Source organism: Eurypyga helias, unplaced genomic scaffold, assembly GCF_000690775.1.
Source record: "Eurypyga helias isolate BGI_N326 unplaced genomic scaffold, ASM69077v1 scaffold969, whole genome shotgun sequence".
Lineage (NCBI taxonomy): Eukaryota > Metazoa > Chordata > Aves > Eurypygiformes > Eurypygidae > Eurypyga > Eurypyga helias.
The window spans coordinates 53,416-78,028 of NW_010273798.1; the positions used below are offsets into that span (position 1 = coordinate 53,416).

Below are 24,613 nucleotides of genomic sequence, written 5' to 3' on the forward strand. Positions count from 1 at the left end.
GAGAGAGTTGGGCCTGAACAAAGCCTGGAGAAGAGAAGGCTCCGGGGAGACCTTATAGCACCTTCCAGTGCCTGAAGGGGCTACAAGGAAGCTGGGGGAGACTTTTTACAAGGGCCTGTAGTGACAGGACAAGGGGTAACGGGTTTAAATTGAAAGTGGGGAGGTTTAGATTAGATATCAGGAAGAAGTTCTTCCCGGGGAGGGTGGTGAGGCACTGGAACAGGTTGCCCAGAAAAGCTGTGGATGCCCCCTCCCTGGATGTCTTCAAGGCCAGGCTGGATGTGGCTTTGAGCAACCTGGTCTAGTGCAAGGTGTCCCTGCCCATGGCAGGGGGGTTGGAACTAGATGGTCTGTAAGGTCCCTTCCAACCCAAACCATTCTGTGATTCTAAGCAAGCGTGGTCTTGAGAAAAAGCTGTTAAACTGTGGAAATGCTTGGCTTAGTTTCTCTTCCAAGATTTGGATTTATCCTAACATGCAAACCCAGCTGTGGAGCTGCAAACAGGAAAGAAGGAAAATCACATGAAAATGGCAGTCTAAAGCCACACAAGTTTTACATAGCTCTTGGAAGGAATCAGGCCTTGAGTCACTGCTGCTCCATTTCTTTTTATTCTCAAACAACCTCAGTGACTTCTACTGACTTAATATGACCCAACTATGGGATATTTTAAAATGAGTGAAATAAATACAAAACATGTAGTGCAAAGAAAAGTGTTTCTTATGCATTTGACCTTGCCTGAGGTGGTAAAGGTAGTAACATAATGAGATCCTACCTGCCCTTGAGGCTCCAGAACTCTTTGAAGTTAAAAGGTGCCGCATAGCTGACCCAGGTCAGAAGCAAGGCAATGATCTGTGTTTTAAAGACCTGCCACTCTTTCTGACAGGACTGAGTGTTTTATTTGTTGGTCTTCCCAGTTTTTAAGGTAGTGGTGAGACTTCTATTCCCTTTTGAAGAGAAAGCTAAGGGAAGAGTGTTCTTCTCCAAACAGATCTGATGTGCTGTTTTACTTTGATAACTGCTTTTTCTCTTGTAACTTTGGAAAGTTGTATGTGTTTTACTCTAGTCTTCTCAAAAAAAAAAAAAAAAACCAAAATCCCAAACCCACTATAGAGGTTTTTTTTAAACATGGAATTTTACTGAAGCAGAGCAGTTTTAGAACCCAGTTATGGAACTTTTATTCATATGGACAAATACTCACATATGGGAACACTCCTATTGACTTCCCTGGAACTAGATTGGTCAGGATTGCACAAGTGTGCCACAGGACTTAATTGAACTTTTATCTGACGTAGAATAGTGTGACCAAGTCGTACGTTTGCAGTCTCATGTATTTAAGTAGTTTCAACAGTGATTATTAAAATGCCTGGCTTGTGTTTCCGGTTTATGAGGTAACAATCATGTCTCAGACAAAATAAATACAGAAGCTGAAAGTCGAAGTGTGCGTAATAACTGACTTGGGGTGCTTCTGGCCTCAGAACTTACCCAGTCTGCATTATGGTCAGCATCACATTAAAGGGAAAGATGTGGAAGTTGTTGCCTATTACTAGCAGATTATCCAGTTTAAGATACGCCCTTGATGGTTTTTGTGTATGACATGGAGTAAGTTGCTGACAGGTAGGCTTGACAAAGCATTCATCCACCTAAATGTTAGGAGCTATAAGGCCTGACTTGCAAGTCTCTAGTATGGGAATGGACTGTGAAGGACTGAGGATTGATTTGATAAGTTTGGAGAGTTAGATACACCAGAATGAGAATTATAACAGCTGAGCAGGGAACTGCATAAATAGGTACATCCTGCTAATAGGGACAACTGAGTACAGAAACACCTTCTTGGGTCCTATCTCTGTGTGCCACTTAGGGCTGCGGGGAGGTACCACCGTTCACTTGAGATGCACAGAGGTCTAGATGCTTGTTTTCAAAGAACCGAGCAAAGGTTATTCCTTAAAAATGTTGTCCAGCCTAGTGGTTATAGCACTTCCCTGGGATGGGGAACTTCTGCTCAAGTCCGTTCTTCTGTATTCAAGGGATGCAAGTCCCATCCCTCCTGGGTGTAGATATGCTCCACTTCCGCTGCTGGCAGAATGCTGCTGAGGACAAAAATATTTAGGATTTGTTGGTATGCTGGTTTTGGCAGGGATAGAGTTATTTTTTTCACAGTAGCTAGTATGAAGCTATGTTTTGGGTTTGTGTTGAGAAGAATGTTGACAACATACTGATGGCTTTAGTTCTTGTCAAGCAATATTTTTATTAAAGACTTTCAGTTTGTCATACTGCTTCTGTCCTCCCAGCTTTTTCTTTACAAGAAGCTTGTAAAGCTTTTTTTTATTATTTTTTTTTTATTTTTACGAGAACCTGGGAGGAGACACAGCCTGGACAGCTGACCAAAGGGATATTTCATGCCATCAAACATCATGCTTGTTACATAAAGTTGGGGGAGTTGGCCAGGAGGGGCAATCGCTGCTCAGGGACTGGCTGGGTGTTGGTTGGATGGTGGTGAGCGGTTGTATCTCTTTTTTTGTTTTTCCTTTGTTCATTACTTATTATTAGTGGTCGTATTTTCATTACATATTATTAGTAGTAATAGTATTAGTATCATTTTATTTCATTTATTTTTTGATTATTGAACTGTTCTTAACCCACATGTTCTCCTGTCTTTTTGCTCCGATTCCTTCCCTCCCACTGGGGGGTGGGAAGGGGAGGCGAGTGGCTGTGTGGTGCTTAGTTGCTGACTGGGGCTAAACCATGTCAATTGGGTAGGAGCACAAGGACCAAGCATAAACGTAACAAATATGTCAGTAGGTTTGACAGGGATAGACAAGCCTTGGCTCTTTGTTCATGTGCCTAGGACTGCTTCTGTGTTTTATCCAGTTCTATTTAATGCATATAGGAAAGCAGTTCTGGCAGTTGAACCATACACACTGTGCATGACGCATTTGACTGGAGATTAATCTATTTGGGTTTTTTTTCCCCCAAAAGGACAAGTTTTTTTCTCTCAGGGTGCATCTGTCCAAGTTCTCCTTTGCAGCCATGTTTGGGATAATGGAACACGTAGGGGTGTGATATACTCTTTGAGACAGCTGAAATGTCCCACAGCTGACAATTCAAGTGCTTGCAAACTGTGCACCATAAAACTGTGGCCTGTGCTAAAGTCTGGACAGGTTAAGATAGTGCAGAACAATTGTGCCGATACCTCTGACTGCTTCAACCCTCCTGCTGCTGTCTCACTGACCTTGAACTCTGCATCTTCAGGCTCCTTGCCTACGCAAAGGGAAGTGCAAGAGGATATGACAGGGATTCCCCAGGCTGTTTCTTGGAGGTTGTTCTTCATCTCTGCTGCGTTTTCAGAGGTGCTGAGGTTTTCATTGATGAGGACAAGGACCTGCTTCATTACATTGTGTTTAGTGTCCAATGTCAGATCATGGTCCCAGTTGCTTAACAGTGTCAAAGCATTGTGAAACAGCTGGAAAGACAAATGTCCATCAAAACATGTGGAATGTATGAAGGAAATAGTAGTACAGTACATTTTATTAGTTAATATTAGTACATTGTTTTTCCTTTTGCTGCTTATGATTAGTAGGGGCACTTCAGGAAAGTAATAAAATCCATGTCTTTGTTAGGACATTGTGTTAACTTCATTAGGGTGTAGTATGTCTGTGAATACAGGATTGAGATCGTTTATGGGTAGAGTTAATATTTGTTCTTATCAACTGCTATAGATAAAAGATCAGACAAGTTTTTGGGCAAAAGCCACCTGTTTCTGTTCTAAAACAGAATCAGTACACTCAAAGCAAAATACCAATTTGAAGCAAGTGTTGAGAGAAATGAGATCTCCACACACACTGGTTTTAAAAGGAAAGATGGTGCCTATGAAACAGAGGAGATGTTAGTGTGGGAGAGGAGAGAAAGATGTTAGGTAGTTATGTCCAAGCTGAAACGGGGAAAAAAGAGTTAATTTATAGCCTGAGGAAGATGAAGGTATATTGGTGTGAGCCATGTAAGTTACGAGGTATTATAGAATAAATAGAATATTATAGAATAATTCTATGTTATAGAATATCTCTGAGCTCAAGGTGTCTGATATCTAGTGGAGTTGTGAGTTAATTCCCAAGATCATCTTGGGAAAGTTTTGTAGCCTTCTGCTGGGGATCAGGGCTGAAGATAAGAGATGGATGAAGGTATATTGGTGTGAGCCATGTAAGTTACGAGGTATTATAGAATAAATAGAATATTATAGAATAATTCTATGTTATAGAATATCTCTGAGCTCAAGGTGTCTGATATCTAGTGGAGTTGTGAGTTAATTCCCAAGATCATCTTGGGAAAGTTTTGTAGCCTTCTGCTGGGGATCAGGGCTGAAGATAAGAGATGGATCAGTCTTCATGAGAAGAATTTTGTCACTGTCAGCTGCATTTATGGCCTTTTAGGCTGTACGCAGGAGCTTTTTCTGGTGTGTGAGCTAGTGCATGGTGGTTGCTTAGCTCTCCTTGCACAGCTACCGCGTCCCAGACACAGTCTGTTCGATTGCAGGCATAGGTGTGTGAGGGATGAGGACACCCATGTGTGCACTGTAGGGTGTTTACTGAGGTGGTAACGGAGCGCCGTTAGAAAGAACTGATCTTTATCAAATCAAAGTCTCAGAACCTGTTCTCAACTCATGTGGTTTTGAAATCTGCTGCTTCTGTTTCAGGTGTGAAAAGGGTTCTGCGCCAAAAATGTGTGTAAATTTTCCAGCTGCTCCAGTTATTTTGATAAATGATATTGGCTCAAACTTAAAAACCTTGTTTTATCTATGTCCTTAGAACTTCAAGGTTACAGTAATCTGTGATGATAGATCATAATATTAATCTCAGTATCATCTTTCTTCTTCTTTATTTTTCTTTTTAATTGCTGTTCAGAGACCAGTATCTCCATTCAACTTGCTCACTGTAAAAATACTAAGAGTGAGGAATGTCCGGAAGGCAGATTTGTGTGAGTACTTCTACTATTGTTGGATCTTTCTTATAGTTCTTTAAAGTAATGAAAATATTTGGTTATTGTTACTGTTCTTAAATTGTGTAGGAACAAAATTATATGTGCTGCAAGTTTGCAAGAGTTATTCTTACTGTGATACTGAAGTGTTTCTGCTCTTAAGTGTGAAGATGCTAACCCAAGCAAAGTGGTACATTCGATCTCAGGCTTTCATACTGCGCTGTACAAGATGTATTTCTTACCCTTGTGACATCAGACTTACCTGATGATCAGAGGCCTGCTGCTCTTGTACTTCTGAGTAAGAAACCTGAGTATTCCCTAAAAAACAGAAGAAAGGAGAGGACTGGTGATACAAATGCAGAATCAGCAGGAGTTAGAAAGCCTATGAAAATACCAGAAATACAAGCAGAAACATTCTGTTACTTCTGCAGAATTTATAAATATGCAAGAAGGGATGATAAAATCCAGTATGTCTGGGAATTTATTTAACCTGGAGAATGGAACAATTTAAAATTCAGAAAAATTTAAACAGAGCGCTACTGTGAGAGTTTTAAAGGAGTCTAAACGAGGGATAGTGAGGGGAAGTGAGAAAAAGATACCTGGAATAGAGACTGCAAGACAAAAATGTCATAGCCAGATCACAGAACTAGAGTTAATAGTGAGAACAGACCAAGACAGAACATATCTCTGCAGTAGGGAAGACAACAGAGTTTGTTGATAGCCAGATTCCCCTTCTCTGCCTCTGCAGACTAGTGGGCATCAGCTTGTTGAACCAGTGTGGCAGCAAATACAAAATGAAAATCCTCAGTGGGGAATGAGACTTGCAGTAGGTAGAAAGAACAGTTTGTTCACTCTATAGATATGGCACTGACTCACCTCGGGGAGAGACTGGTTTAAATCTGAAATTTAAAATTTTCAGTTCATTGAGGAGCTTCCTCACAGCTTCTGTTCCACAACCCACTCTTTTGGGTGCACTGGGGCTTGTTCAGGTGCCTTTCAAAATACAATTATGCCACTGAGTCACTTTCATGGTGAAATTTGAATGGTGAAATGTCTGTGTGAAGAACGTGGAAAGGCATGAAAGAAAAAGACCAAATAAAGACAAAGAGAATGAGAAAATTAAAATTGAAGTACCATAAGAATAAACTGGTGATATGTAAAACAAAGAAGAAAAGTCCACAATATCTTCACCAAAATCTTGCTGAACATCAATCAAAACTAAATTTCTTCTGGCTCACTCAGAATTTCATGCAGCACATCATAGTTTTTAAGGAAGCCAGCTGTAAATTTTAATTATGCTACTACATATTTTGAGATTTAAACTAATGTAATAGGTCAAGAGTAAAGGAAAACTCTATCTTCTTATCTGAGGTTGGATTTGGTGGTTTCTGGCAGGAAGAACATGGTTGGAACATGTGGAAGTTGTGCTTAACAACAGTATTTTTGAATGAATGATTACTTTTAGGGAACAAACCTCTGCTGCACTCACTTGTGGTATTCTGGGTTACTCCTGTATCTTCTGCAATGTAATACTACTGTGCTTATTTATCTTCTTCCTTTTTCAGCTTTAAAAAATCTGCAATAATTTACTGAATGTTTTGTTTACTATTTCTGTCTTAACGTTTTTTACTCTAGAAATGGCAGATGATCAAACTACTTGGTGATATTTACTGTGTCATATTGAAAAAGGGATTTGACTCATTTGACCAAGTGAGAACACCTTAAAAGATGTAAAGTTCTGGGTTTCTTACAGATTAAAGACCTGCTTTAATATGCAGAAACACACGCTTTGTGGGCTTATAGTTGTATGTGCTGTCTTTTTATTTGACAAAACCCAGATGTTCAAATGCCTAAGTGGTGATTTGCATCAACCAATATGTGATCAGACCAGGCAGTCTGCAATTTCATCTGCAAACCATGCACATGCATTTATGTACTCCAGCAGGTCCTCTGCTTATATTTCAATTAATTGTGTCAGGAATGAACTGCACACAGTCACTTCTTACCATGGTGAATTGTGTGGTCTTTCTTCATGAAGCCTGTTAGCATCTGTGCCACATCATACTGCCTTATTTCCTTGTGTTCTGGTCTCAAGAATAGATGAACATCATATCTTTACCCCCTTGAGATGCATCAAATTCAGAACTTGAGCTTCACAAGGATTTGTTTATAGTCTGTCTGGCAGACATGTTTGAAAAATTTTCAGCAAGAGTATTTTCTTAGCAGAAAATTTGTTTTCTGGAAAAAAAAAAAAAACCAAACCACAAAACCCAAACCAACCCAACCATTTTTTTTGTCTTTAGTGAGAAGGATATGTGTGGCAGGCATTACCTTTTCTGAGGCATTAAAAAGATGTTTAAGAATCCAAGAATTTCAGTCAGTTTTCCTTAAAATCTAATTTCAATAATTTGGGTACAAGCTTTGAAATCTAGACTGTGTTTTGGACCCTGATGGCATTATGTGTTCTTGGGCAAGTCATTCAAGTTTTCTCCTGTACGTATTTGCTCAATCCTTATCTTGCCACTGTGAAGTAATTAATCAGTGTATCTCAAACTCTTTGCAAGTGGAAGCTCTAGCATTAATCACCATTCGCCATTTGCATTTTCATCTGCCTACACTTGTACCTCTGCTGAATGTCTTATCGGTCATGCTCTTCTGATCAGGTTTGGCTAAGGGAACGTTCTGGAAATGCTTTCCTTCCCGCAGTCATTGTCAAGGTTTTGCTGATGGTGATAGCATGATTAACTACATGATAAAATCCCAGCTTGGGAAACATATGGTTGGCAGAAAAATCTAAATCTGTAGTTGTTACTGAGAGACAAAGAGGAAATACATGAAGGAAATTGTACTTAATATGATGTAATAACATGGTTACAGGTTTTGAGCATGATGCAGGGGTTGACTATGGTTATTTGTCCTTTTCTGACTCACAAGGTTGCTGTAAGAACCAGATGACAGGTTGAGCATTGCTCATGTGAAATAGGGAGAATATGTATTGCATTATAGGTATGAGAGAAAGGCCACTGGGGCCTGTGTCAGGCTTCTGCAAGTCTCACTCCATGGTGGTTCTCCCTGAAAATGGGGGGTCAGGATATGGAAGGAGCTGTTGTCTTTGGTGACACTTAGACTTGAGTAACGGCAAGATGTTTCTAGATGTTTCTAGATGTTTCTAGAGTGGTCAGAAGGAATAGGATGAATTGAAACTTAACCTGGTGCTGAGACTGATTTTTGTTTTCCAAAGACTTGCTGAGAAAGACAGAAATTAAAAAAAAAATTTAGTCAAATACATAAATTAATATGAAATTAGCATATTCTGATTTGTGATAAGGAAGTAAAACTTTTCATCTTTGGGGGAATACTTTTTGGCAAAAAAATTCGTCAAAGCCAGCACTTTGATAAAGGCTTTCAACTCATTAAGGTACCGAATCTGGGGAGGAAATCGTAGAAAGCAAGTGTCCCTGCAGCCTAGATGACAGGTTGTGAAGTGTGTTGCCTAAGCAACAGAGACGCTATTCTAAAGCAGATGTGAGTGCGAGTGGCAGATATTCTCATGTTTTGGCAACGTTACCTTGCACCAGTTATTTGGATAGTCGTGAGTATAAAGCTAAAGGTGGCATGGATAGGTGTGCTTGTACTGCATGGGGAGTACAGTGCTATTTCAAATAAAACTTTGTTGGGAATGAACCTGGCAAATGTGTGAGGATGTTTCTGTTTTCCCGTGAGTGCTTCAACATATTGTTTACTCCTCACCCTGTGTATTCTAGGAAGAAATCCCCTATCATGTTATCTTTGTACTATTAGGGTTAAACCTGCACAGTGCTGTAATTCTTTCTCTGGGTGCATTATCACTTATCTTGTCATTATACAGTCACTCTCTCAGATTGCTACGTGACACTGTGGCTGCCTACTGCCTCAACTGAGAAGGTTCGGACCAGAACCATCAGGAACAGCAAAAACCCTGTCTGGAATGAAGCTTTCTGCTACAAGATCGACCGCCGAGTCAAGGTAGTGACAATGAGTGGTTTTCACCACTCGCTATCTGCAGATAGTCAGAGGATTAAAAAAAAATACAATAAACCTTTAAGTGTGTAGCTAGTTTCTGAACACTGGAAGCGTTAAAGATTCCTCAGAAAAAACTCTATCACTTACATCTCCTTGGTATTGTTCTTTTTCAGCTATTTGTTATTTAAACATGTATTACTGAAGCAGTGAGAAGCAATTAAATGCCCTGCAAAATATAGCCTTACTATCCTATTTCTGGTCTTGACATATACAAATGAAACCCAAGATAAATATCACAGGAAAATAAGAGTAAGATCAGTTAGTTCTAGGTGTGGTGCAAAGGAAATCCTTTAAACATTGCTTGTGTACCTGTGCCTGTTTTGTACACTGAGAGCCAAAGGCCATAAAACAAATGTAGAAACATTTCATACAGTTATTTTTCACAAATTCATGAATATTCTGCCTGACTTGTCTGTCTTGTTTCAGTTCCCCTGGGCAGACTATTCTGCTGCTTTGGGTCTGTGCAGTTAATGAATGTGAAGTCTAATACTCCCAAATTTCTTTCCTTTTTTCTATTTCTTTCTCCTTTTTCCTTCTTCCTTAAAACTGGAAGAGGGAGGAAAACCTAGACTTGAGATTTTCCTGCCTTTTGGAGCTCTTAGATATAGGAAGAAGTCTATGATATTTTTAAACTCCTTTTGCAGAATGTGCTGGAGATAAAGGTCTGTGATGAAGACACGATCACCAGGGATGACGAACTCTGCACAGTTCTCTTCGACATAGATAAACTCACCGTAGGGCGTACTGTTCGAGTGAAGTTTCAACTGAATCCGCAGGTAAGCAGTGGAATCAATGAGAACAAAAGAAAATTCTTTCCTTCCACATAAATACAACATTTTACAGTGTTTCATTATAGGAAAAATCTACTTAAACTGTGTTTTGGCACTCTTTTAAGAAAGATTTAAAATCCTGTATGAGTGCTCCATGCTGGTTTTTGTTAAGAACAAGTCTCTGACAAAAATCTAGGATGGAATCAGTTCGAACTAATTACTGGTGACTTCATTCTGAATATTTCTGGCATGTTTATTGGCTTCTGATACACGTTCTGAATTTTCAACCACTTAAAACTATAGTAATATTAAAGCAGCTGATTCTTTTTGTGTTGCAAATTAAAATCTGAAAAATGGCTGGTTTAGCAGAATAGCAGTTCCTACGTCTACATCCTCATGGCATTTATTTTGCAAAAAAAACCCCACTTGTAGAAACTGCTTTTTCAGTATCTTAAAATTCAATAGCTTCAGTTGACACCAAAGTTTCTTTTGCAAATTATTCCTATGTTCTGGGAACTTTCCTAAGCGCTATTCTAAATATATATTTTTACAAATTATATGTAACTGGTGTGATGAAAGCTATGAAGTATAATGATGTATAAGTAATATATCTATCTATCTTTTTCCCCCTCTCTTCAGAGACGTGAAGAGCTGGAGGTGGAGTTTACATTGCAGAACACGTGAGTAGAGTCCTAAATTCTATATAAACTGTTATATTCTGTATAAAAATAGTCTGGGAATTGGTTCATCTGTGACATGCTTCTTAAACCTACCATCTCTGAAAGCAGTATCTAGGTATTTTCGTTCAAGTCTAGTAAATTAGAATTTCAGAATACATAGTTTTGGATTTTTTGTATTGTAAAATGTAATTTTTGCCCTCTTTGACTGCTGCCTCCTGGGCACCAACTTCTGGTTTTGTTATTGAATCAATACATAAGGAAGTATGAGGACAACTGCGATATTCAGGAAGTTTTGACCCTTAGAAGGAGGAGTGCCAAGCCTAAACGTCTTATGCTCTGCCTTCTTGGGGAATCTGGCTTTTCAAACCCTCAGCATTATGAAATGTTCTCCTGTAAGTTGATCTGGCTACACGTGGGGAGCTGTGGTTGACTTGAGTATCAGCTCCATCAGGGGGAGGAACTACATATTCTGCATAAACAAAGGAGCACTGTGGGAGGCTGAGGACTGAGCAACCAGGAAAACTGGAGGAGCAGCAGTGGCTTCACTTGATAGGCTTGAAAGCTGTTGGTGGAGTTTGACTGTTTAGGGGATATTTTTGCTTCAGGTAATTCATACTGTGGAGAAATCTGCTCTAACTAGAGAGGGTGTCTGGTGCAGGATCATAGGTGTTCTAGTCTGTATCCATAATATGCTTTATGGCTCTGAGGAATTTACTTGAAAGGATTTCTGTTACCAATTTGATCTATGTTATTGGACTGAAAGTGTTGTTAAAGCAACCTTAGAGAAGGGATGGCACTGCTGGGACCTTCTCAAGGCATTCAGTGCACTCCAGGAGGCCCAGCAGGATAATATGTTGGTGGAGATTTTGAACAATGTTTTTATGCCTAACAGAAGAGGAAACTGGGACTTGCAAAGAGGAAACTGGGAAAGGGCAGTAGCTCAGTGTTACGAATAGAGAAGGAAAGATCTCCCGGTGTTCACAAGCAAAAAAGCCATGGGACCCTGGGACTCCATAAAGCAGTCCCAGAATCTCTTACTACAACTCATGGAAATTCACCAGGGTGGATTGTTTGTTATTCACTGTGCAACAAAACTGGCAGAAGGCCCAGCAACAGCAAGACAGATTGTGCCTATCACAGCCTAGGAGTGGCACGACATCAGTAATGGCAATGGGGAAGGGAGCTCCAGCAGATGCCCCAAATGGCCTGTCTAGGGTCTTCCTTCCTCTGCAAGTCAGAAGATGGCTTATGGAGTTGGTACATAGACTCATAATCATGATAATCCTCTCTTTTGATGAGGGAGGTCCAGGTAGGTTGTCTGGCTTGGATGTTGTGCATGAGTGGGTTTGCATATGGGGACGGAGGCTGGAATTTGTCTTGGAGTATGTGTGCACCAGCTCTGTGTCAAACTCTTGGACCTTGCAGTCAGTTGCCTTTTCCAGGAGACATGTTCAGTAGTTAAAATCAGAAATATAGCAATTTCTGCAGGTGTTGTCTGAGTAGGAATTCTGCTGGTTGGAAGATGATGGTTGGGACTGTATAGATAAAAAGGACACTTAGCAGTCGTAAAGAAGAGGTTTTAAAAAGAATCACAGTCATGTCTCGGATCACACGTGTTCTTGCTGTAGCAACCACTCTTCTCATTCATAGTGTGGTACAGGGGTGACCAATGTCATAGTCATGGCCTTAAGAACTCTACATGCAAAGGGAAGAAATTGCTGCATCCTAAGTCAGGGAATGTCCCTGTGAGGTCCCAGCAGGACTGAGAAAAGGGAAGGCACTTCTCTGGGGAAAGTGGGCTTCTTGTCAGAAGACAGATCAATATTTCCTCTGCTATCCCTCATTTGCGTTTCCTGCATGTGCCTTGTGATCAGTGCTGTTCTGCCCATCAGTTGAGTCTGGAATAAAGTTATAAGCACATCGGTATTGATTAAATATCCTGATTTTGGTAGATATTGAGAGAGGGTTTTCCCCTCAACATAGAGAAGTGTGGTGTCAGGAGTAATTAATGAAAGGGTTTGTGCATTAAACTCGGCGACAATGGATCATACTACCTGTGATGAACTAAAGAGCCCTGAAAAGGTCTGAGAGACTGAAGTAACTGAGGTGGGTCACCAGAAAGCTGTTGGCCAAGCCAACCTCTGCTGTGTTGGACAAGCTCAGCAGGTTTGGGCAAGGGGTTTTGACATTGCTGGATGGGAGAAACGTTGACAGACATTAGAGATAATTTTCAGAGGGGGGGAGCCAACCATAGCGCTAGCAAGAAGTACACTTACCTATGCATGACAGTTTCTACAAATCTAGTTTTGTGAAGGAAACAATAACAGAATACTTTGGGTGTGTTGTTTTTTTGTAAATACGGCATTTTGTCTGAAATGAATAGTTATTCCCAGCAGCATGTTTGTCTGATGCTATTTTTCTGAAGTAGTTTTTCACTCCTTCCCCATCTTCATTCTTAACTTTACCAATTGCAGGATTTACTGTATTAGCATCTTCTTTCTTTCCAGCATTTCAGATGAGTAGTATCATACATGAAGTGTAACCCCAGGCCAAGAAACTTTCCTGGGTCTCACCTACAATAATTGCTTTGTCACTCCTATTTTTGTTTGCCTATTGACCTCACTGCAAAAAAAAAAAAAAAGAGTTCTGTGTTATTTTTAACAAAGAACATTGTAAAAAAAATTCATCACAATACACTGGTGGGCTATATGAAATTGGTTCCCACATTCACTCCCATTGCCTTTTATTTAAAATGGAAGAAAACTTTCATTTCAGTAGCTTGTTTTCCACAACTGCAAGACCGATCCCGTCTCTAGTTTTGCCTTTTACACCACTCCTGCAGTACCTGCAAATGCTCACCTCTCTGCTGCTACCTGTGGCAGGCACTGAGAGCCAGATGTTTGGTCCTATCGACACAGAGAGGAAGGCATGCTCCTTCCTCCAAGTGCCTTGTCACCAGCAGCTGAGCCAAGGGATTACAAACACCTGCCCAGTGTTTTATGGGCCCATAACACGAGCCCAGCTGGCATGAGAGGTGCTGCCCTCGAGCAGCAGTGACAGAAAAGGTAAGGGCATTGTACACAGGTTGCTGATTTGCATACTGTAGAGCTTTTAGTGTTACTTTTCTCGCGATTATCAACGGTAACATGGGCTTTCTCCCTTGCATTTCCCCTGGTAGGGTCCAGCATGAACATGAGCCTCTAAGAGTTGCTACACGGCCAGAGTCCCGCTGGACTAGGTGGCTTCGCTCCCTCAACATCCCCCTCCCCTCTGACTTCTACTGAAGCCCATCCCTGATACTGAGGGGCCCCAGAGAGACTTCTGATGAACTAAAAGGTACTTTGAATTTCCAAGGAGAGGTCTAAGAGCCCCAGGGTGTTTGCTGGATCTGCTGATCTTACTTTGGCATGTTTCTATCTTTCAGATGTCCCAAGTTGAGGAGGTGCATCTCAGACAACTCTTAGAAGAATGAAGGACCACTCTTATACAACTTTTCATCTCAGCTTCACCCCCTCTTTTTTTTTTTTTCAAATGTGAAAGACTGTTTAAAACAAAGCCCATTTAACACACAGAGAAATGTAAATAGGTGTAAAAAAAGTTGTATAAAAGCTAAATATTAATTATTGAAATATGGCAAAAACATGATTTCTAGGAAATAAAAGTCTTTTTTCTTTCTGTAGTTCTGCTGTGTTATTTTGAGAGCTTTTCCCCACGAGTGGGTGGACCAGCAGATCATGCTAGCTATTTGTTTTGGGCCTCGCGGAAGAATGTTTCGGCATTGACTGGCTCTTCATCCATTGGGAGTCAAATGTACTGTTTGTATCTGTATTTGTGGCAGGAAGTCACAGGGCCTCAAGGAGCACTTAAAGCAAATGTTTTAAGTTGAGTAAAATGACAGCCAAAGAATCTCGGAAGTAAATTCAGTTTTCTTTATTGAAATAGTACTCTATCCCGTGTGCTTCTCTTGGATTGTTAGAAAGCTCAGAAAAGCAGCCTGTACCATGTGCAAGCTAGTAAAAGAAGGGGAAGCTGGATCCAACATGAATGATTTAAAATTTTGTGCATAGGTATCAAAAAATCCAGATCGTCTGGTGAAACAGAGCGCGGTTGCCTACTAAATGCCAACAGTAATATGGGAATCTGTGTGACTATAACTTCCCATACAATGCTGCCCATTTTGTTATAAGCCAGGCATGATCTGAAGAGGAAGAGAAGGCATTTTGATGTGTACCAGGTGCTGGGAAGTGATTCCTGGGCTCAGAGAGTCCACTGCAGTGTTAGGGATCCCCTTCAGTAAATATTTAGAGGGGGAGGTTGCCCAGGGTCTCTGTTTCTGGGCTTTTCTTGCTGCAGGCCACAACACGCTTCCAGTTCTCATAGCAATACTGAACTCTGCATGAGAAAAGGCCATAAACACACAAACTTTGACACAGGAGAGGATAGGAGTCTTTATCTGTGTGATGGGGACTATCTAATAGCAGGTTGGTTAAGGAAGTTATCAGTGCTAGTCCTGAGAAATGTATGTTATTCAGTGCTCCAAAGCAAGGCAAAATATTCAGAGGCCCCTGCCAACCCGAATAGTAAGGGCTCTTCTGTACACAGCTCACCTGTTTCTAGCCACAGCTGATCTCCAAAGCTTCAGAGAAAGGTGAGTGCCTTTGCTCTTCTTAAAACAAGTGTACAGATCACCAGGAAAATAAAAAAAAAAAAAAAAAGAAACCTTGCATTGTGCTTCATCCCTAGGTCTTTAACAAACCTGAAGCTTAGCATTACGTTCTTCGCGTGGGCTGATCTTACCCACCAACTAACAGCAGCTACACTTCCTTACAGCAGTGACTGCAGGGGTGACACCCCAAGAGGGGCATCTCAGCCAATGATGCTTAATGCCTGTGTTCTTCTGGTTCTTTCCACGAGCCCTCCAAGCCATTCTCTCCAACATTGCATGTTCTTCCACCCTATTTGTAGGTCATGCCTTGAGCTCCTAATTATCAGTCCAACTTTATACTTTGCTGATACCAGTACCTCAAATAATATTACACTGCACTGGATATTTACCTCTATACAAGGACAACTTTTCCTGTATTATCACCTTCTTTTCACTAAGCTATTCAGACTGAGGTCTTTCAATATCTACTGTGCTGTTTCTCTGCTTTTTTTTATGAAGTATTTGGGGATAGTGACACCATATTTTGTGTAATGCTACAATTATTTGATTATGAAATAGTAATTAAGTGCAAAAGTTAGGGTCTGAAACAAAACTTGAGTGGTACTTAACCCCATTTCCCTGCATGCAGGTAGTAACACTGAGTATGTTTTGCCTATTCCTGACCAGTGTTCTTTGAACTCTCTTAAAATACACTCTCAAAAAAAGATCTTACAAAATTTTTAAGTAAAAATCTTTTTTTCCAGCGTATAACTCTTGTGTGTGTATGTGGTTTGGTGTTTGGTTTTTTTTTTTTTTTAATTTCTGAATGGTCTGCCCTGTTTTTAGCCCACTCATATTTTTTGGTTAATGAAAATACTGATTTGGAAACGAAACTTTAAACTGTTTATGAGCTTTGAAATTAGGGTAGCATTCTTTGTCATGGGAAATTTTACAAAGTTATTTTCATGTATTTATACTGAAATCAAATAGTTGTCATAAACCTTCTTTTAAAATTAATAATAACAATGTAATTCATCTGATTTTAAAGGAAGCTTATTGCCTGGTTTCTGCTGAGATGAAATACATATCTCAGCTGTATACCTTGTGGTACTACACAGTGTATAATCCATAGCTTGTAACATCTGAATAAACAGGTCACACTGTCTGCAGCAGGTTGAGGGGTTGCTGTTCAATCCTTATAACTTTATGTATGTCTGTGTTCCCTTTGGACTAATCTTGGTTATTGAGATGCTGTATGAATTAACATAAGCTGTTTAATAAGACGGTAAACTATAAGATATCCTTATTGAGATATTGCCTGATTTTTCTGAATGAAAAATATTTAAGAATATAAAAGTTGGCACCTGCAGTGCATAAATCCACTTCTGCCCCTAGATGGTTAAGCAGAAACATATCTGCACATATAGTGATATATTAAAATCGCATGTCTGTTTTTCAAATCACTTTATACAGGTGAGTAGAATTTCTTCCACTGTTATGGTGTATTGGTTTTTCAAGTCTAAAACCTTGGGTCAAACTGTGTAATGATCGAAACAATCAAGATGATTCTAACAGCCTCAAGCTTTCCTCAAACTCAGTATGTCACATATTGGAATTCATTACATGGTTTACCAAAGCAAATATGACAAACCCTGGGAGTAAAAGCCCAGCTTCATGTTCTATTATGAGTGGATGAAAAAACTTGCAACTCAGCTCATGACCTAGAGCTATGCTTGATAAAAGCTTTGAAGTATTTTTAAGTGAGAATGTTAAATACACTAGTGTCAAAGTTGATGAGGGGAAAATGAGTAATGTGTTAACTCATAGATTTAAATATTTATGTCTTGTCCTATTCATGACATTATATTTTCCATTGTATTTTTCAGACTGGACTATCCTGATGGCATCATTACTAATGGAGTACTAGTGGTAACGTTTATTTCTGACCATCTTTCCCATGCCTGTGTTAACAAGTGGTCATATTTTTGATTCTAGAGTCTTTGAGCTGTGTCCCGAAGTCAGTACTATCAGCCACTCTGAGGAAAAGGATCTCTGGTTGGCACTAAGGATCACTCTTCCCATCACTCCAGTGCGGTGCCACCTTGAGCAAAGGCATGCTGTGAGGCTTCTGTCAGCATGCACCTGCCACCTACTTTCTTCCATAAAATTGATTGTCCTACCCATTATTCCCACGTTACACCCAGAACTATCAGGGGTTAATGAAGAAAGTGATAAAATGCTTGTAAGAGGAGTCCTGTACACCTCAGTACACCTATTATTTTGAACAGGTCTCATCATCTTTACTTAACTGTTCAAGCAGCTCGTGACTTGTTCCTCTTTACTTTCAAACTTAAAAAACCCCATGTCACTATTGTCCTCATGATTTGAAGACATAGTAATAGATAATAATTGTGTTGTTCATTGATCAACTAGAGGGGTTGGTTGAGAACAGTATGAATCACTTGCAATGACATTTACACTTCTCTCAGTCGTCATTTATCCTCTCTTGCTACAGGCACGCGAGGTTTCCTGTTTGGAGGTTAGAGTGGATATGGGGAAGCTGAAGCAGCAATCCACAAGTGAGGTTATTGCTTCATTAACCTATTGTTTTTGTGCTGTGATTCAGTTGTTATAAAGATGTTGAAAAATTAATAATCTGGTGTGCATGTTATTCCAGCTGTGTCACGTAATACTTAGTTTCGCCATGCTCCACCTTGCAGGAAGATTGTATCTGTTAAAATTCAAGTTAGCCCAGTATTCACTTCCGAGACAAATCTTATATTGATGCAAAACTAGAGCCATATATGCTAGAATTAAAAACCTGGAAAAAATCATATTAGTTCTATTTGTTTATTGCATGTTCAAAATGGAAATTTTAAAAGAAGTTGGATCTTCTTGGTAGTATGTAGAAGTCTTATGCTGTATGTTTTATTTGGATTTGAATATGTACAAAGTTTCTGCACATTCAGGGTTCTGAAAGAGATTTTTTTTTTTTGGTTGCTTAAGCAAAAAAATAATAAACTTAAGCTCTTAAGTTTAAATGTAAAATTGTAACAAAGGGGTCTATGCAAAATGCAAACCACCACCAAATCAGCACTTTGCCTTTAAAACATAGGTCTAATAAATATATCAGGACTCTTTACTAGTCTTTAAGCTCATTTAAATAAATAGTAGATTGTGTAAAGCTGGTCATGGGGCAAATCTCAAAAAATCATGTCTGTTTCAAGAAAATTAATGACTGGAAAACTGATCTTTATGAAGAAAATGATAGCAGTGGCTGAGTTGCATTATAGGAAGTTTCAAACTGAAATGTAGCATGGGGAGGAAAGGTCAATGACCTAACAATTATATGCCTCTTGCCCCTGATCTTGCAAGAGAACAGCATACAATCTCTCTGTAAATGTAAAGGCTTTTCCATACAAGAAACACAGCCTTTGGGCTGACAGGCTGTTTCAGTTTTAGTGACATGAGGGCACATGTCATGTAGTCTACTTGATTTTTGGGTTTCAATCATTTGGCTATTGTAGCAGATACAGCATACAATAAAATGTACGCGGTGAACCAGAATAGACTGACATCAAATAAATTACTGTCTTATTCAATGGGAATAACCCAAAATGCCTTTAAACTGTTGCTCCATTAAATCTAAATCTTGGGTTGGTTTATTCATGGAAAGCACCCACCAAATAGCACACTACAGTATTTAAAAAATAGGATTTCTGTATATTAATGGTTTATTACAGATCCACCAAAATGTTTTAGTCTAGTTTTCTATCTATTTCGACCACCCAGAGTCTACTTAATCATCATGGTGTAAGGAAAATCAGACAAAAAACCATGCAGAGTAGAATGGATTTTAATTTAATTATGTATGTTTGCTTGGAATAGTTAAAATTCTCTCTTTTTTGCTGCCTCTATGTTTAGGTCAGGAGCTTACATTTACAGTGAAAGGATCCCATGAAGGAAGCCAGAAGATTTTGCTGGACTCTGACCCCAGCCTTAGGATCATCATGTTTCACTGCGTTATAAATGAGCAGACAAGGTTGGATATAATACTACCAGAAGAGGTACGTTCCCCTTCTGTATGTTTTTGTTAATCTCAATAGAATTAGAATAAGAAATTAATGTAACCAGTGATCTGAGCTAGCCCTATAAGTAGGAGGAGTTCTAGAGATGCCAAACCTTTCATGTGCTCATCCCTACCTACTTCTGCATTGTTTCAGCTGGCAGAGAAAAATGAAACAGTGAAATCTGGGGTCCTTTCTTTCCCTCTGAATTCACTCCCTTTGCAGAAGGAAATAATGGTCAAAGAGGTGAGTGCTGTGAATCTTTTGAAATAAATATTTTCAAGATGCGTTTCATATTGTCCTGCGAGAAATAAAGCTACCAAGTGAACAAAATCACTATGTAAAATTTATTTATTGAAAATAAAAAAAATTAGGGCAGTCCTATTTACGTTTAAGGAAGCAGGTGCTAGCAGTAATTATAATAATACGAAAATCATCACAAACCTGCATCCCAAAATTAGAAGTAAGTGGTTTCAAGGAACAAAAGTGACTGTCATATGCACATGAGTTCCAAATTTTTTTTGTGTACTGCAGTAATTCCAGAATGGCTAGTAATAATTAAAAAAAAAAAAAAAATCCAGAATATGAGCTTAATTCAGATCTTTTCTAAATGTCAATACCAAAGGAGCTTTCTTGTCTCATTCTTGCTGCTTCTTCTAAGTGTGCACACTGTGAGCTGGTGTAACATGCAAACTCATGGCATGCAAACTGCCTCAAATAGACAGGCTTGTTAGATAAGAGAGGACTTGATTCCAGAGCAGGGATATTGTACCACAATAACGTCTTTGACCATAGGAATGATTATTTGAGAACCTCCTCTCTTACTGAATGAGCCTTGTCTGAGCTTGAAGGAGAGAAGTGTTTTGAATTTTGGTGGTAATGAGCTTTATTTTCTGGATTTCTAGGATCATTCCTTCCACTTGTGCTTGACAGCAAGAAAATGGTAAGCTAGCCTCTTTTTATCCTGTCATCCAGGATTACTGTAAGCCAGTTATCTAGGGTTTTTTTCTATGATAGGTGGAAAGATGAACACACGCCACGTGAGTGCGTTGTCCTGTACTCACGTGGTGCCTGAGGTAAGTGCAAGTCTGCTGCAGTTACAGGATCATGCAGTTCAGGACGGGTTTATGAGCCTTGGTAGGTTTTTTTCAGAGTAAATTAGCCTATTTTATGAGTACTATTCTTAGACATGAGTAAAACTGCACTACTCACATACTTATTATGTTGCCCATTTATGCCAGGAGTCAGATCTGCATAATGATTGAAATAAACTCTATCCCTCTTAACTTTGCAAAGTCACCAAAACAAACATAGGGCAACCTGGCTTCTGCCCCTTCTCCTGCTTCACTGAGCAGAATGGGTCTTGAGAGTTGCACCTCTGCCAGACCACTTGCAGGGACAGAGTTGCACCAGTGATAGGTAAAATTGAAGACAATGAGGTTTTATGGTACAGATGAAAGCTTCACATGGTTCACAGCATCCTTACTCTACTGGGTGATACACAGAAGGGAAGCAAGGTGAATTTTCAGAGCAAGGGAGCAGTTTGTGTAGGTGAGATTCATAGCATAGGAAGAGCTACATGCTCAATCTCAGCCCGTAACAAAATATATTGAAATGTAAATCTAACAGATGCAGATTTATAGAGAGAGCAAGAGAAATTTATATCTACTGCTAAAAATGTTTTGTTTTGTAAAGTTAATAACTTGACCTTAGTCTGTTTTCAAAATTTCACTGTAATATGCACATTGGTTGGAGAACAGAAATTATTAACATTAACTCTTGAAACATTCCAGGTTTGTGAAATATTGGTGAAACTAATGTTGTTCAGGAGAGAGTTTGCAGCCAGCAGAGGGTGATGTGACCCAGAAGATTTGGTCAATATTGAGTGTTCTTGTCAGTAACAAGTGTATTTGTGCTGCTGAAAGCACAGATCATTAGCTACCGTTTGATTGGTTTTGTACATTTTTTTCTGAAAAATTTTTGGCTTGTGCTTTGTATTTTTCAAGGGAGAAAATTCACTGTGGTTGCCCATGTAGAAAAAAATGATGGGTATTCTTATATATTTGCAGGATGAAGCTTGCAAATGCTTATCTAGATACCTGTTCAGCACACAGGTGAAAGGCTGGATTTCACAGGAGAGAGGCTGAGCAGGGGGTGATGCTTGCTCCATCACACGACTCATTAGAACCTTCACTTTAAATACTGTTAGCGAGCAGTCAAAACCTGAGAACTTGTGATGATGACATCATTTGAGTTTTCCAGGGTGTCATGGTGACAGAAAGGAATGGATACAAAAAAAAATTACTCCTGAAATTACCCATTTTGGTGATCTTTCCCTGACTTGTGTTTCTTGTCTTTGTGCCCGTGTTCACAAGAAATCTAAAGCACTTTGGAAGTTCCTCTCATTCTTACTACTACTTCTTGCTGGCAATAGGAATGCTCCTTTTTCTTCTGTTCCTTGATCAATATGCAGACTTGGAAATAGCTTTTTTTTTTGCAGATGGTTTGTGGAGTTTACTGACAACCTGATCCAGGGGGCTGGAGCATATCTCCTGGGAAGACAGGCTGAGAGAGTTGGCGTTGTTCAGCCTGGAGAAGGGAAGGCTCCGGGGAGCCCTTATAGCACCTTCCAGTACCTGAAGGGGCTACAAGGAAGCTGAGGGGGACTTTTTACAAGGGCCTGTAGTGACAGGACAAGGAGTAACGGGGTTAAATTGAAAGAGGGTAGATTTAGAGTGGACGTCAGGAAGAAGCTCTTCCCGGAGAGGGTGGTGAAGCACTGGAACAGGTTGCCCAGAGAAGCTGTGGATGCCCCATCCCTGGAAGTGTTCAAGGCCAGGCTGGATGAGGCTTGGAGCAACCTGGTCTAGTGGAAGGTGTCCCTGCCCGTGGCAGGGGGGTTGGAACTAGATGATCTTTAAGGTCCCTTCCAACCCAAACCATTCTATGATTCTACCTGCCCTACAGGTCTTGAAATCAGCTATAAATGACATATGCATTGATTTGTCCTGTTGTTTGTTCTAGCACAGGTGACCTGGATGTGCGGTTGGGGTTTAGCCTGTGCGTAGAAGAGCAGGACTTCCTGCGGAAAAGGAAGAAATATGTTGCTGCTGCTCTGAAGAAGATTCTTCATTTGGAGGAGGATCTGAAAGAGCATGAGGCAAGCTAGCACAGTCCCTGGTAGCAACTTCTCGGTGGGGATTGGGGCCTGGCTCACAAATCAAAACCACAGATAAAAAATCTTAATTAATCCTGCTGTACTGGGGCAGGCCTGGCTACCTAGGGCAAGAGATGAGCAACAGAAGCATTAGCTGACTTACGCAGTGGATCAAGGAAGGCAGGATAATGCCTTTACAGCCTCAAAACTTCTCAACAGCTACTCAGTTCAACCCATTCCTGTTTATTCTTGTTATTGCTCATGGGGCTCAGGAGGAAAATTTATAGTGGGCAGACATGGAACAGCTGGGAGATACTGTCTAGGAAGTAGTGTGCCTTAGTTCAGTAACAGAGACAAGGCGGTGGTTGTGGCATTTGCAAATTATTTTGAGGGGAGGAAGCAAAAATTTTCACGTAGACATCTGAATAAAAATACTTTGGGTGGTTTCTACAGCAGAAAAGTTCTGTTATTGGGAAAACTGACTACATGAATAAAACCATCAAGCTGGAATAGTGACTCTTCGAGCATCATTGAATTGTATAGATGAAGGAGGTGATTAAAAGTGTAGCTTTATCACCATAGCCCCAGCTCCTGCCTCCATAATTCAGTCATCAGTTTTGTAACTGCTTCTGTGTAGCTGAGTTTTTGAAAATCAGAGAAATACAAACATGCCAACTGGAAGAATCCTCTTTAGCTGACAATTAAAATAAATAGTGCTGTGGATAGGGAATAGATTTAAAACCAAAATCTTATTTTGGATATCAGAGCAGAGAATAATACAGAAAATAAAATTTTTGAGAAAGCTGGAAAGAACATATTTACATAGCTGTCTAAGAGTTTCTTGACACAAAGGAAAGTCGTTGAGGTGGTAAGACCAAAATGGTATGACCAAAGTTGGTTTATGAAGAGGTCTAATTACTCTGGCTCTGTTATTCATGTGTTTAACTTCAAAAACATGGAAAAAATGCCTTCTACTTTGTTAACTGACTTATGTTTGAACAGGAAAAAAAAAAATTACAATTTTAATTCATAATGAAGATTGTTAGCAAATGTAAAACCCAAAATATAACTTTTTAAAAATTATTCTAATTTTAGTTAGCAAGATTACATTTTTCCTCATTATTATTATTTTATAAAATTTCCTACATTTTAAGTTCTTATCAGGTTTAGGGTAGGAAGAACATCTATTTTGGTGTTTTTTTTTTTTTTTTTTTTAAATTTCATAGGATAGAAGATATATTTTCTTCAAGCTCTAATCATTGAATTTAGACCAACAGATTGCTTGATGAGATTAGAAATTAATACTTGAAAGGTATAAAATGACATTTTCCATAGAGTTTGTAAGTATCCACACAACTCAAGATGCTAACGGCAGACAAGTGTGTGCTAGATCAGGAAAAGATTAAGAGAAGAATAGCCTGTCTCTTCAATTACATTTGAACCTTGCAGGAGGGGAAGCCCTACTGATGATTGTGCTTCAGGACATAAATTAATTAGTGGCCTGAGGCCAGGAAGGCTTTGGCTATTGTGTGGTCTGGCTGATTACAGAGTGCTGTGCATTCTTCTGAGACAGTGGTCATTGTTAGAGGCAGAATCACAGATCCCTAATCTGCTCTGGCATGCTAAATCCTGTATTTTCTATAACAGCTTCTAATAATACACTTGAAGAATTCCAGGGTGATGAGGTTGATTTCCAATTATATATTAAATAAAGAGCCTCCTGCCCTCCCAATCTGAGCGTGTAAGACGTAAGTCTTCCCTCTCCCATCAGTCAGGTGCCTTTTGCAACAACCACGTCCTTCTTGCATGAAGTAATGTCACTGCTTGTATCAGTGCCCGTAACCCGTTACCCCTTTCCTGCAATAAGGAGGATTGCTTGTCCCTAATGCATGCCTGGCCTTGGCTTCTTTGCCTTCTGTGTTGCGCAGGTGCCGGTGGTGGCCATCACGACGACTGGTGGAGGGACGAGATCGCTAACAGCCATGTATGGCAGCCTGCTGGGTCTCCAGAAACTCAATCTGTTAGACTGCATTTCCTACATCGGGGGTTTATCGGGTACCACATGGTGAGAATGACCCAAACAAGGTTTATGTTTGTACTCTCTGCTCAATACTGTTGAGTATTTGTACAGCATCATTAGCTTATATGGCACTTAGTAAAGCAAAAGCATTTCCCTTTCCCCCGAATCTCCTCTGTGTCTGCCTGGAACAAAGAAACAAAACAATACCGAGTAAGAGATCAGTTGTCACGTTATTCAGCTGCTT

General features: G+C 39.8%; 1 protein-coding gene across 1 annotated transcript in view; it reads left to right on the plus strand.

Moving 5' to 3' along the window:
* The window catches only part of LOC104515574 (cytosolic phospholipase A2 epsilon-like), a 34,212-nt gene that overhangs the window by 2,350 nt on the left and 7,249 nt on the right, over positions 1-24,613 (plus strand). Inside the window, exons 2-12 of the mRNA XM_010159596.1 lie at positions 4,896-4,968; positions 8,837-8,973; positions 9,675-9,806; positions 10,440-10,480; positions 17,012-17,054; positions 17,641-17,704; positions 19,050-19,192; positions 19,349-19,438; positions 20,098-20,135; positions 22,217-22,352; positions 24,278-24,414. Of these exons, the coding sequence (XP_010157898.1) occupies positions 4,896-4,968; positions 8,837-8,973; positions 9,675-9,806; positions 10,440-10,480; positions 17,012-17,054; positions 17,641-17,704; positions 19,050-19,192; positions 19,349-19,438; positions 20,098-20,135; positions 22,217-22,352; positions 24,278-24,414 (1,034 nt within the window). The remainder of the gene's footprint in view (positions 1-4,895; positions 4,969-8,836; positions 8,974-9,674; positions 9,807-10,439; positions 10,481-17,011; positions 17,055-17,640; positions 17,705-19,049; positions 19,193-19,348; positions 19,439-20,097; positions 20,136-22,216; positions 22,353-24,277; positions 24,415-24,613) is intronic.